At 47.1% G+C, this 14,981-nt stretch overlaps 1 protein-coding gene across 14 annotated transcripts in view; it reads right to left on the reverse strand.

Moving 5' to 3' along the window:
• LOC123757971 (serine/threonine-protein kinase 11-interacting protein) overlaps window positions 1-14,981 on the reverse strand; it is a 230,940-nt gene that overhangs the window by 101,645 nt on the left and 114,314 nt on the right. For 11 of the 14 annotated variants that reach the window (XM_045741990.2, XM_069338840.1, XM_045741992.2 and 8 more), the window contains one exon: window positions 3,911-4,054. In XM_045741990.2, the coding sequence (XP_045597946.2) occupies window positions 3,911-4,054 (144 nt within the window). The remainder of the gene's footprint in view (window positions 1-3,910; window positions 4,055-14,981) is intronic. The other 3 variants (XM_045741994.2, XM_069338839.1, XM_045741989.2) reach the window with 1 other exon arrangement.

Consider the following 14,981-nt stretch of genomic DNA (forward strand, 5'->3'; position numbering starts at 1 on the left):
GGAAGCAAGGGTGGGGGAGCAGGATGAACCCACAACAGGGGAAGGACTAGTGGGAGCAGATGAAACCTGCTTCTAAGTCGAGGAGACTAACACCTCCCAAGTCCGGGTCCCTACAACCAAAGCGGGGCAGCTGCAGGGCATCCGGAAAGGCAACCAACCTTGCACGTTGCAGCAACCTAAACCTTGCATGCAACGTCAAAACTGCTTGCATCCTAATAACAATCTCAGTGGACTGGGTGAATTGGAGTACAAACAAGGAACACCACTCGCAGGACTCCGGGTCAAAGGTGTCATTGACCCAACAAGCAGCATGGCGGAGACAAAGACGGTGAGTGTCACCCTGAGTCAAGGGAACAGAGCAACCTTCAAACTCACACAAGGGGAGGTGGGACTCTGGGGTCTCTTCCATCGGACCACTAAGCCCCCAAGAGGATTTCCAGGGCCCTTAGGCTAATTGCTAAGGGAAGCCCAGGCGAGGTACTGCTAACCAGTTATCCCACAGCTACCAAGCAAACAAACTAAAAGCTGAACTCCTGCAATGTGTACAGACACGGGGACCTAGTAGAGGGCCACCAAAATCATACAAGTGGTCCTACCGCCACACCCGGCAGACCCCCGCCAGGCAAAACAAAACAAAATAAAAGAAAAACCCCGCAAAAGCACAACGTCTCCAGGTGAAGAGAACCAGTTGCTATGCATATATCAGACAGCTGCACAGTACCTCGCGCCCCTGCCAGCGACGAAACTACCTCCTACCCAAGGGAAAACAGGAGCAAGAACCACCCCAGCAGAAGCCCCAAGAGCGGGCAATCACCGAGCAGCAATAGAACCACGTGGAGATAGTTCCCGAACAGCTCAGGGAAAATAACCCTGAAGCTGCAAGGGCAGTACAGTACTTGCAAGGCACTTAGGGAAGGCGGCCCTAGGTGCATGCAGCCCCAGTACTCTAGTGTTACTCCTTGCTCGCACGATACCAAAAATGACCACCACCACCGCACTGCAGCACTGCTCAAAGGATGGAGCCAGAGTCGATCGATCGTTCGCCCTCGTAACAGCCTGTGAACTGGGGAGAGTTGCCGGCACGGAGGTCTGGGACCCTTCCGTCCCCCTCCCGGGGAGGGGGGGGGGGGGGTTTGCGCAGACGGATGCGCGGTGTTTGTGGTGACGTCATACTGGTTTCCTTGGTTTTGATTGGAGAGTTCTGTTGCTAGTTTGGCATTCGGTTTGCAATTAATCAGCAGTAGTTTGTTTTGGAATGCCTACCTTTCTGGGTGCCTGACCTGGTAGATGGCAAAGACTGCTTCCAATTACATGGGGGTGTCTTTAGGCCATTGCTCCTCGTGCCTCTCTTGAGGGGGCCAGGTTCTGGCTCTGGTTCCCAGTAGGCCTAGAACTCCTTCAATTGACTGTTGCCACGGTCTAATATATACACATCAGCGCGGTATAGCTCTGGGAAGCCGAAGGGGCTCTCCACAGAAAGCTCTATAGTGTGAAGATAGTCAAAATAAAATTTTTAAGTTATTGACCAGAAAGATAAATAAAAAAACCAGCATTGAATGCAATGAAACACCATTTTGCAGGCGAGCCCCGGAGGCTCTCTGAAGCTATCAAACTGACATGTACCATATTAGTTTGGTGCCATCAGTCCTTGGAGTTGGAGTGCCTACCAGGGTCCATTAGCCAGAACCTGGACTATTCTCCTCTTGCATACTTAAATTTCATCTGTTAAGGCCTACTTGGACCCACTGAGAGCGTTCTCCCCCTCAAAGCAGGTCTGTGACTGATGGCACTGATGACTGTTAAAAGGCATGCTGCCTGGTCTGCCATTTGTCATGCTAATCATCAAATGATTATAAATGGTATTAACCAGGAATCAGGCAAAATTACTTCAAAGAATGTCGCCTGAAGAACCAAGTATGGGGGAGGTAGCTGCTGGACCATCAGGGCTCTCCACCAACATAACCAGTGACTCTCTCATCCCAACACACAGTGATGGATTTGTGAAGGTGTCAACTAAAAACCAGAAAAGGAAACAAGGGAAACAAAAGCTTGGTGAATAACAGGGTGGACGAGCACCACTAGCACCAAAGAGCGAGTATACAAGTTTGGCCTTCCCTAAAGGCCCGACTGTAGATGACAAGATTGTTTGGAGCAAGAAGCTGAGCCAGAGGTACACACCTGGCTATGTAGACCTGCTACATCCACATGTCAACCCCCCATATGTTGTGGATGATCTTCTGCAAGGGGAAAATAGGTGGTGTAAAGCTCTCCCTTCAAGATCATATGTCATGAAACAAGAAAATGGAATGAATATCTAGTCTATAGCTACCATCAAGAGTATCCACTAGACTGGGTCTATGAATTAGATGGAGTACACAGGGCAAGGAGACTGAGCAAGACTGATAAACCTATCAATAAAATAATCAGTCTGGAACAAGTCTGAACCACCACCTGACCAGCATTGGTTTGCCAGGTTGTATGAGCGCCCCAGCAAGTTCAGGGTGTGGCAGCCAGACCCTGTGGAGTGTCACGACTGCTGTGGAAGTGGGCACATAGCCAAGCACTGCTGATGCACACCCAAGTGTGTGCTCTGTTCCAGTCCTCATGCACTGAAGGACTGTTTACATAAGAAGAAGTAGAGACCAAAGAAAGCTGGACCAAGAACTCCAGGGAATGGTAACAGCATCAGAGAAACCAACCTGAAACTGTGCCTCTGTCCAACCTGAAACTGCCACTGAAGTGTTCCAGATGTTATCTTGAGGTTATCTTGAGATGATTTCGGGGCTTTTTTTTAGTGTCCCCGCGGCCCGGTCCTCGACCAGGCCTCCACCCCCAGGAAGCAGCCCGTGACAGCTGACTAACACCCAGGTTCCTATTTTACTGCTAGGTAACAGGGGCATAGGGTGAAAGAAACTCTGCCCAATGTTTCTCGCCGGCGCCTGGGATCGAACCCAGGACCACAGGATCACAAGTCCAGCGTGCTGTCCGCTCGGCCGACCAGCCGAGCGATGTGTTAAGGAGTAAGTAACCATTTGGCACCCAGACTCTACCAAATGACCAGCCTCCTTTGGCACAAGGAGGCAAGTGCCTGCGACTCAACAAGTGCATACTGATGCCAGCTCTGGTACTGATGACCCATTCCATAGTGGTGACAGTACCAGCAATGCTCTTGACAACACAACACTGGCTGAGACAACACTTGAAGGAAAGTTGGCAGCCTTGCAAGGACAGGTAGCAGAAATGGCAAAAACCATACAGACGCTACAAGGGGCTTCACAAAAGACACAACAGCCTCCAATCAGTTGTGTTGCAGCCATGGCCCAAGCTGGTAAAGGAACCTGTAGTGACGATGGCGGCAGTGGCGGCTGCAGAGATGAGTGAGACAACGGAGACTGACGACGTCGTCGTCAGTCACCTCAGTGAAGACAGCAGTGATAGTGACACAGAAATAGTAAGTGGAAAAGGAAGTCGACCCACAAACAAGCGAGGCAAGCGAGTTAATACTTCTGAAAATAGACATGACATTAATTTTTAAGCTGTCCTAAATTTTGAAAATAAATGTTCATTTTGAACTGTTGTAATTTTTGTACAATGTATTTGTTGCTGTTGCATAGAAGTCTATGTTGCCATTTAAAATTTAGTTTTTTTCTCTTGTTAAACTACTTCATTACTTTGCATTCATGAATGTGGCTAGCTGCTAAACCATTTTTTTGCACCCTGTATGTGTCTAAATAATAAAAATATTCTGCAATAATTGTTATTAAATGACTTCAATTAGTTGTCACGTGAGGCCCTCATGACATCACAAATGTGACCAATATGGCCCTCGAGGCACCCTCAGTTTGACATACCTGCTCTAAGGGACACAAATAAGGAAGAGTTCATGTATTCACTATATTTAAGACAATACCTGAGGAGCTGCTCTCTTGCATGCAGGGGGCTGCATCCTGCTTCTGCATGATGCTGGGAGAGTTCGCTGGTGTGCGAACATCCATATTAACACCTGCTGCTACAGGTGCTCTCTCTTCATCTCCTTCCTCTTCTAAAATAATATCTGTTGGTTAATTTTCATCAACAATATCATTAACCCTGTTCTCTATGTCAGACAAAAATCAGACAGTGTACTGTATTATTCATTTACCCAAAGGCCACCATCTCTCCAATGGTCTCAACAGAGATAAAAAGTCAGTGGCTTGTCGAACGTTCCCCCCCCCCCCCACCCCACCCCATTGTACTTGAGGATTTTTTCCGGCTGGATTTTGAACTGATATGGCTTATAACTATGGGTGAAAAGGCATCTTCTTTTCTGTTCTACATTCTGGTTTGTTGAGCTTGAAGCTAGTTACCCCTTGTATGCATTACATTAGCCATTTTTTCTTTGGAATCAAAGATTCGGTGGGCTAATCCTAGGGTTTGATTGGCTTTTTTTTTTGTTTTACTTTAGCTCCCACTTGTTGTGCAACTTTCAGTGATTGGTAGATTAAAATTCCTTGGTCCTTTTGTTCATCAATCTGCTGCATGGTGCATTCTTATACTATAAATGCAAGGTCTTACATTTTCAATATTAAATAGCATTTGTCAATAGTTTGACCATTTATGGTGTTCATGTAGATTGCTTTGAAAGGCCTCAATATTCCTTCTAAGCTGGACACTGTGACTGTACTAGTCACACAAACAATATAATGTTCTGTGTAGGCTAACTGTGCAGAAGATCTCTGCACAGCAAGGATCTTTTCAAACTGTCCCCCATAATAGGTAAAACTGGTACTCGGAGACACTGAATCCAACCCAAAATAGCTTTTAGCATTAAAATACACTAATTTCCTTTTAAGCTCTATTTGGTATCACATACTGACAAACAGCATTCTAGTTACAATATTTGCCACTGCATAATGTGCATTTCCACTAAAGATATACCTCTATTATACAAGAATATTTAGTGGAAAAAACTATTTTGGTACATCTTTTCATACACTTATTGAAAGGGCTTTTAAAGCGTATGTACTCTAGCTGGAAAATGTGGTAACTACTGCTTGGCCCACCTGGTCGTCACCACCAAATGGTAGTACTAACACAACAACAATTTCCCTAACTCGCGGAAATCCAAGGCACAGGGAAGGAATAAAAGGAAGGGGTCAGGAGTGACAGTGTCCTACCTCAAGAGCTTCGAATAAATAAACATTGAGAGTGTACGATGGAATTGACAGTGAGTGTTGAAAACGAAAAGAAAACAGTGTTGAATGTAATGAAACGCCATTTTCTGGGCGAGACCTGGAGACTTCCCGGAGCTATCCAGGTTGATATGTATACAGTATTATTAGACTTTGGCATCAGTGTGAATGGAGTTCTAGGTCTACCGGGGACCATAAGCCAGAATCTGGCCCGCTCAGAGAGGCACAAGGAGCAATGGCCTACTGAAATGCACGTGTGTGGAGCATTTTATGTCTGCCATCGACCGGGCCGGGCACCCAGAAAGGTAGGCACCCCAAAACAAACCCCTAATCAAGTTAAAACTACTACAGAAAACTAACAATTAAACAGAACTCCCCAATTGAAAAACAAGCAAATGAGCATGACTTCACACTTGTCTGCGCTGATCCCCGAATGCACTGAAGAGGGAGCCACAGACCCATTGCACCGGCTATCCACCTGTCAGTTCGGATGTCAAAGCACGTGAAAAAAACTCACCGACCGGGGGGAGGGAGAGAGGGAGGGTTGCCGGGGAGCCTTCGGGTCTCACGCAGAAAATGGCGTTTTATTACATTCAATACTGGTTTTCTGGGGGGAGCCCCTTCGGCTCCCCAGAGCTACCAACCCAAAGCCAAGGTCAAAAGAGGGACAAACCTGGTAGGCAGAAATCCTGCACCTGAAACCCGAAAGCAAGACAACAGGCAACACTGAAAGGACCCCACGGATGCCCCGGAAGACCCGAACCCCAGAACAGGGATGAAGGGAACCCCGGGACACTCAAAGCACGTCCAGGGTCACAGAGGCCACAGTACGCAGGCAATGGCTGAGAGCCACAACCGGACACAAAGATGCACCCCCAGCCAAAACCAACCAAGCAACACCACCAGGAACCCCTCTGGAAAAACAGCCGACCCAACCTCGCCAGAAAAGGAAGAAAGGCTGCAACAAACAAACCTAGCACGAGAACCCAAAGGAGCAGAAACCTCTGAGAAACAATCCTGAACCGAAGGGGCCACAACAACCAAGGGGAAGAGGTAAGAGCATTGTGTCCAAAGACCAGGACGGCTCAGGCGGCGCATGAGCAGGCCTGAGGTGTAACAATGCCCTAGTCAGCTTGCAAAATGGTGCAGAAGGAACATCAAAACCGAAAGCAAGCCGTAGCAGCTCTGCCAGTGCCACACAATACGAGGCGACAGAATGCGGCATACAAAAACGGTCCTGAAACAATCACTAGAGAAAAGAACAAGACCACCTCAACAAAAAGTGGAGTATACCTACAAAGAGACAAAGAAAAAGGAAGGACCGCCAGGAAACCCCATACTGCCGCCTCGACGAAGCACATAGTTGGGACACCATCAACGAAGTCATCTGATCACCAAACAAGAGGTGAAAGACTTGAAACAAAATCACCAGATGCGAAGACTCTAGGAAAAGACCAAACTGGCCCCGTAACGGACTAGACTGAGCATCTGAAAGAGGCGGATCCATGGGAAAAAAACCCTGGGTACGAACACTAAGCAAGCAGCGCCTGAAACCAAGGCTGTCAGGGAACCAGATGGAACGTCTGCTAGGACACCAGGAACCCAAAACCTGCGAGCCGGGAAGAACCAACCCGTGTAAGCAGACATACCCTGTCCGGAAGGAACCCGCCCCGGGACCCCTGAAGGACCAACAAGGCCGATAACAGACGACAACGACAAGCCGCCTCTTGCAGAAACAGCCCAACCACAGACCACGCAAACAGCAAGGACAAATTGGAGAAGAAAACCAAAGAGCCAGGGCCCAGGCAGAGGCCAATGAGGAAGTGAGCATCACGAGCCAACACGCAAGACGTGAAGCGAAAATAGTGACAGCACATCTCACAGGAATGGCGCAACCAGTCCCAGCAGGGTAGAACGACGCACGCACTGCTGATGAAGGTATGAGTACTACTACTTAGGACGTGTACTGCACTAAAATAAAAAGTCCTGTATGGAAAACTCACACAAAGATAACCCCGTAGCGAGGGCCATAATTCCTAGCTCCCCCCGTCCCAATGAAAATTAACTGTAGGGGGCAAGAGTGGGTGAATGGAAATAGACATCTACCTGCAGACATTACAACACAGCAGCTGGTAGTGTGATACAAGAAGATGAAAGAACTCAGTGCTATAACTGAACACTGGTCAGTTCAAAATCAGGGAACTGAACATGTACATAGTCCAGCCTAGCACTATCATTAGTATAGCCAATATGCACATACTAATATACACAAGAGTGTGTAGCATAGAGGTAGAAAATACGTAAAAATACAATGAAAATACCTTAAATATGGCCCATATACCGGCAGCTAGGGACAATAGAGTATAATCAATATGATGAACTAAAATGACTTTGGTAACAATTGCTAACATAAATTACAATTAATCAATAATGTACAAGGTAATGTTTATCTGCCCGAAATGCTATTCGTGCTAGTGGTTTTACAAGAATGTAAAACTTCAAGTCTCTGTACTCTAATAAATCCAATGTACCTTCTTGTATATTGTATAATTAAATAAATAAATAAAGATCAACTATATATATACAGAGAGTGTCTAATGTATATACAATGGTGTAGCCAGGCACTGAATGACGGTCAACGGATGAGTGTCCACTCAAGAAAAGATGCAGTCGCTGAAAAAGTAAAGCAAAAGTTCCTGAAATTTGGAACTATGCCCCACAGTGTAACAAATAACAATATATATATGAACATATTAAGGTTACGTTAAGATGCACGCAATGCGGCCAATCAACATACCACAAACAATACCTAACATTCGTCCAAAAATCGAGAACCAGAGCCTGGCCGATAGTGTCACCAGACCGTACAATCTCGCCTGTAGAGCATAGGCACTATAGTGGCATGACACAGCTTAGCCGTGTAAGTCTGAGAGCATCGCTAGTGGAGTATGTTCTGAGTTGCGTGTGCAGGAGAAGATGAGGTGTTACCTGGTTGATAGGGTTCTGGGAGTTCTTTTACTCCCCAAGCCCAGCCTGAGGCCAGGCTTGACTTATGAGAGTCTGGCCCACTAGGCTGTTGCTTGGAGCGGCTCGCAGGCCCACATACCCACCACAGCCTGGTTGGTCCGGTGTAATATAGAGGGGGGAGACGGCGTCACTCCAAGCCACCCTACACCCGTATTCAGAGAAAAGAATGAGAACTTTTCCCTACACATAAAATCCAGAACTCCCTTAGTGTCTACGGGGCTATGACTGGAGAGATAAGATGAGTTAGTGCAGATTATTACCCGCGATAAAGGTTGCGGAACACCAACACACGTTTACACTGTCCATAAACAAACTATCTCCATGGGCCATGCTCAGGGCACATGAGGTTCAAGCCGGTTCAACCCTTCTCTCGGGGAGGGTAGCCGACAATGTTTATTTAACGATTATTATTATTGCCTAGACAGGTGATAAATCATCTATAAACCACTATAGTGCCTAACCGAACAAAGATTAGAGAAAGGATAGATCCATTAAAAACTGAGGAAGGTCAGATAACAGATAATGACGAAGAGATGAGTAGTATTTTTAATAAATATTTTATCTCTGTATTTACTAAAGAGGAACTTAACACTATGCCTTCAGCCAAACAAATCTATATGGGTAAGGACAAAGATAGGTTGACTAGTTTAGCAGTTACCAGGGAGGATGTTATTAAACAAATAGTGGAACTCAAACCAAACAAATCCCCAGGGCTGGACGAAGTGTTTGCCAGGGTGCTTAAAGAATGCAAAGAGAAGCTTTGCAAGCCACTGTCTACCGTATTTAATGAACCATTAGTCATGGAAAGTTGCTAATGTGGTACCAATTTTTAAGAAATGAGATAGATCACTTACGTCTAACTATTGGCCAATTAGCCTAACGTCTATTGTGGGAAAGTTACTCGATTAGATAATTGCAAAAACTATTCGTCTTCATCTCGAAAAACATAAATTAATAAATGATTCACAACATGGCTTTTACAAATTGCCATTCATGTTTAACAAATTTGCAATCATTTTATTCTGGGTTAGTTGAGGCAGTTGATAGTCATTACAAGATACGAGTTAGATGGTACTGAGATTGCGAAGTCGGATTGCGAAAGGGATCTGGGAGTTATGATTAGTAAGAATTTAAAACAAAAGGATCAATGCATGAATGTTCGTAATAAGGCGAATAGGACACTAGGCAAATGGGAATAAATTCACTTGAATGTGTCCAGCGTAGGATGACAAAGTTAATCCCCCAAATTAGAAACCTGTCATATGAAGAGAGATTAACTAAGCTTAAATTGCATTTACTGGAAAGGCAAAGAGGTAGGGATGACATGATAGAGGTTTACAAGCGGATGAATTGACATAACAAAGGGGGATATTAATAGGGTATTAAAAGTATCAACACAAGACAGAACATGAACCAATTGGTATAAATTGGGTAAGTTTAGATTTAGGAAAGACCTGGGTAAATACTGGTTCAGTAACAGGGTTGTTGATTTGTGGAACCAATTACCGCATAAAGTGGTGGAGGTGGGGTCCACCGATTGTTTCAAACGTGGGTTGGACATGTATATGAGTGGGATTGTGTGGTTATACATAGGAGCTGCCTCCTATGGGCCAATAGGCCTTCTGCAGTTACCTTTATTCTTATGTTCTTATGACAGAGAGAGAAGATGTGAGTATAAAATAATTAGATATAGTATGGAAAGAGGATAAGTAGTACGGAAGAGGACCAATGAGTCCCAGAAATGACTGGTGGTTATCCTCACCAGAAATCGACAGACGTTCCAATAACGTGTGAATTACGTATCAAAGTTCTTCTCGAACCTTCGAGACCCTCAATAATCAAGCACAAAATCACGGAGGCACATATGGGTCCCTTGGTATACATGATAAAGAGTCATGCAGGAAATGATCCGAAATGACCACGAATCGTGAGACCAGGCGAGAGCAAATAGCACGAGCCTCCCCGCTATCTCGCCGTGAACAGGGCGACCCGCTGAAGAGCCGACGACCCCTACGAGAGCTCGACCAATGCTCAGCCGGTCGACACGATCACTGCGCCGACCAGATGCCGACAGTTCCAGAGGAGGTGCCGGCCCTGAATCTGGCACTACTGGCTCACGACGACCGAAGAAACCCGGGACCTGGCATGACCCTTCCGGGCAGGACAACTATGGCCCCCCCGAGAACCAACAAGTCCGACATAGGCCGGCCACTAGACGAAGCTGCTTGCAGAAAATGCACCACCGCAGACTCTGCAAACAGCAACAGACAAAAAGGGGAAGAATATCTAAGAGCCAGGGCCCATGCTGATTCCAATGAGTGGACGAGCACCGCTTGACAGCACGTGAAACGAGATGCAAAGAACAGGGACACAGCCTCCCTCAGAATCGGCGCAAACAACTTCAACAAGGCATCTTGAAAATCATCATCTTCGTCTCCATCTTGAAAAACATAAATTAATAAATGAGTCGCAACAGGGTTTTACAAATGGCCGTTCATGTTTAACAAATTTGCTAACATTTTATTAAAGCATAGTTGAGGCAGTTGATAGTGGTAAGGATTGTGATGTTGTGTACCTTGACTTTAGCAAAGCTTTTGATACAGTGCCACATGAAAAACTAATTAAAAAAATAGAAGCTCATGGTATTGGGGGTGCTATATTAAGTTGGATTAGGGCATGGCTATTCCAAAGGAAACAGAGAGTTAGTATAAATGGGGTTAAGTCAGAGTGGGATAATGTTAGTGGAGTACCTCAGGGCTCTGTCCTGGGACCTCTGTTGTTTATAATATATATAAATGATTTAGATTCAGGTTTGAGTAGCAACATCTGCAAATTTGCAGATGATACAAAAATCGGTAGGGAAATCAACACGAAAGAAGACTCGCTATCACTTCAAGTTGATCTAAATAGGGTTTTAAAATGGTCAAAAGACTGGCAGATGCAGTTTAATGCTAATAAATGTAAAGTTTTGAGGCTAGGTAATGGTGATAGAGTTACAAGATACGAGCTAGATGGTGTTGAGATTGCGAAGTCGGATTGCGAAAGGGATCTAGGAGTTATGATTAGTAAGAATTTAAAACAAAAGGATCAATGTATGAATGTTCGTAATAAGGCGAATAGGACACTGGGATTTATTAATCGAAGCGTTAGTAACAAGACACCTGGTGTGGTTCTTCAGCTATATCTTGCTTTGGTTAGACCCCATTTAGATTATGCAGTTCAGTTTTGGTCCCCGTACTATAGAATGTATATAAATTCACTTGAACGTGTCCAGCATAGGATGACAAAGTTAATTCCCCAAATTAGAAGTCTTTCATATGAAGAAAGATTAATAAAGCTTAAATTGCATTCACTGGAAAGACGAAGAGTTAGGGGTGACATGATAGAAGTTTACAAGTGGATGAATGGACATAACAACGGAGATATTAATAGGGTATTAAAAGTATCAATTCAAGACAGAACACGAAACAATGGGTATAAATTGGATAAGTTTAGATTTAGGAAAGAGTTGGGTAAATACTGGTTTGGTAACAGGGTTGTTGATTTGTGGAACCAATTACCGCGTAACGTGGTGGAGGTGGGATCCCTAGATTGTTTCAAGCGCGGGTTGGACATGTATACGAGTGGGATTGGGTGGTTATAGATAGGAGCTGCCTCATATGGGCCAATAGGCCTTCTGCAGTTACCTTTGTTCTTATGTTCTTATGTTAATGCAGCCTACGACCGAGCAGCCGAAGCAAACACACCGGACATAGGCCCAGATCCCAGTTCCTGCGCATCCTCGCCAAGCCAGTCCGAAGACAGTTCTAGCAGAGAAAAGACACACAAAACTGAAGCCAAATGTCCACGGGCGCGCAAATCCTCGGCCACCAGGGAAGCCGAGAGAGAGGGAACCTGTGCGTGAAGCTGAATCTGACCAACCTCACGAGGAAGTATGGGGGCAAACAAGCACGCATTGAGGTGCTCAAATTCACCCCCAGGTAAACCTGAACAACTGTAAACACTTCCTGCCATTCAAGCACATGGGTCTGACAGAACGAGTGCCACACCCCCAATGAAAAGAAAGGGCAGTCCACCAGCCAGGAAGACTCCGGCACCTCGTAACGCATCCAGAAGGAAAACGAGGAGACAAACTCAAAAGAAGAACGATCCATTACCAAGGCGTAATCCGGGTCTCGCAAGAGGTAAGCCGCAAGAGCTTCCCGTGCTACCTTTGACATGATGCAGGAAGCCGAAAACGTCTGGAAGGAGGGAACCGAGGAACCCAAGGGAACCCGGAACCGAACCCAGGGAGGAGTCACACCCATAGCAAACTCGTACAGGGGGGATAGGAAAACCCCTCCGTCTGTAACAACAAGCCCCGCGCCAAGAGTACCATCACCCAAGCGGGGTCAAACGGGGCCCAAGCACCACAAGTCAACTCCTCCCCAGCCTCGGGAACCTCCACGTCAGGACCCGGGGCCGAGCTGTCCTCCAAACCCTCTGCCTCTGGAGAAAAGGCAGAGTCCTCCGGAAAAGGCGGGATGAAGGGGGCCTGCTGGCACGGCCCAAGGCCTCCAGCAGGAGGAACAGGCTCGAATGCCTCCACCGCCGATCCAGAAGGGGCATTCCCCGAAGCCGCTCGAGACTCACCACCTCGACTCTGAAATCCTCAGACGTTTGAGAGCCAGAAGCAGGGGGGGGGGGGAGCCGGATGAACCACAGCAGGGGCAGGACTAGTGGGAGCAGATGAAACCAAAGTTGAGGATACTAACACCCTAAGTCTGGGTCCCTATAACCAAAGCGGGGCAGCTGCGGGACATCTGGAAAGGCAACCAACCTTGCGCGTTGCAGCAACCTAAACCTTGCATGCAACGTCAAAACTGCTTGCATCCTAATAACAATCTCAGTGGACTGGGTGAATTGGAGTACAAACAAGGAACACCACTCGCAGGACTCCGGGTCAAAGGTGTCATTGACCCAACAAGCAGCATGGCGGAGACAAAGACGGTGAGTGTTACCCTGAGTCAAGGGAACAGAGCAACCTTCAAACTCGCACAAGGGAAGGTGGGACTCTGGGGTCTCTTCCAGCAGACCACTGAGCCCCCAAGGGGGTTTCCAGGGCCCTTAGGCTAACTGCTAAGGGAAGCCCAGGTGAGGTACTGCTAACTGGTTATCCCACAGCTACCGAGCATACAAACTAAAAACTGAACTCCTGCAACATGTACAAGCATGGGGACCTAGTGGAGGGCCACCAAAATCATATAAGTGGTCCTAGCGCCACACCTGGCAGACCCCTGCCAGGCAAAGCAAAACAAAAAAATAAAAGAAAACCCCCCGTAAAAGCACAACGTCTCTCCAGGTAAACAGAACCGGTCGCTATGCGTATATCAGACAGTGGCACAGTACCTCGCGCCCTTGCCAGCGACGAAACTACCTCCTACCCAAGGGAAAACGGAGCAAGAACTAACCCAGCAGAACCCCCATGGGCGGGCAATCGCCGAGCAGCAACAGAACCACGTGGAGGTAGTTTCCGAATGGCTCAGGGAAGATAACCCTCAAGCCGCAAAGGCAGTACTTACAGGGCACCTAGGGAATGCGGCCCTAGGTGCATGCAGCCCCAGTACTCGTGTTACTCCTGGCTCACATGATACCAAAAATGCACACCACCACCACACTGCAGTACTGTTCAATGTTGGGAGACAGAGTCGGTCGACCGTTCGCCCTCACAACAGCATGTGAACTGAGGAGAGTTGTCCGAGCGGAGGTCTGGGACCCCTCCGTCCCCCTTCCTGGGAAGGGAGGGGGGGTTGCCCAGACGGATACATGGCGTTTGTGGTGACGTCATACTGGTTTCCTTGGTTTTGATTGGAGAGTTCTGTTGCTAGTTCGGCTTTTGGTTTGCAATTAATTAATCAGCAGTAGTTTATTTTGGAATTCCTACCTTTCTGGGTGCCTGACCTGGTAGATGGCAGACAAAAACTGCTTCCAAGTACACGGGGGCGTCTTTAGGCCATTGCTCCTCGTGCCCCTCTTGAGGGGGCCAGGTTCTGGCTCTGGTCCCCGGTAGGGCTAGAACTCCTTCGATTGACTGTTGCCACGGTTTAATATATACACATCAGCCTGGTATAGCTCTGGGGTGCCGAAGAGGCTCTCCACAGAAACAGTGAGCTTCGCCCTGAGGCAAGGGAACAGAGCAGCCCTCAAATTCGCACAAGGCGAGAGAGGCCCCAGGGGTTACATCCATTGGACCCCGTGCGTACTCGCCGGGTTTCCCAGGGGGCCCCCTAGCATGGTATCGCTAAGGGGAAACCCAGGCAGGGTACTGCTAACCGGCGCCCAAGTCTACCAACAAACTTCTAACACTGAACTGTCGGGACGTGTCCACTCACGGAGGCCAAACGGGGTACAACCGAACATTATGTCAAGACCCTAATATAACTGGGGGCAAGGGACACAAGGCAGAACCCCCCTCCCCCACCAGGCAGAAAGAAAAAGAAAAACCCCACAAGAGGACAACGTACCCAAGAGGAACAGAGCCGGCCGTTGTTAATGGTGAAAACCATTAACACAGGGTACAGCTGTGCAGTACCTATCACTGCAAAAACTACCACTTACCCAAGGTAAACAAGGGAGGAAAGACACCCCAACACACTTGTGGCAGTCAATCACCGAGCAGCAAAAGACCAACAGAGGTAGACCCCAAGGTGATTTATAGAAGATAACCCCAAGCCCCAGGGGCGGTACTTACAAGGCACTCTGGGAAGGGAAACCTAAGCACATGCAGCCCGAGTACTTGAGAAT

Source organism: Procambarus clarkii, chromosome 40 (assembly GCF_040958095.1).
Source record: "Procambarus clarkii isolate CNS0578487 chromosome 40, FALCON_Pclarkii_2.0, whole genome shotgun sequence".
Taxonomy (NCBI): Eukaryota; Metazoa; Arthropoda; class Malacostraca; order Decapoda; family Cambaridae; genus Procambarus; species Procambarus clarkii.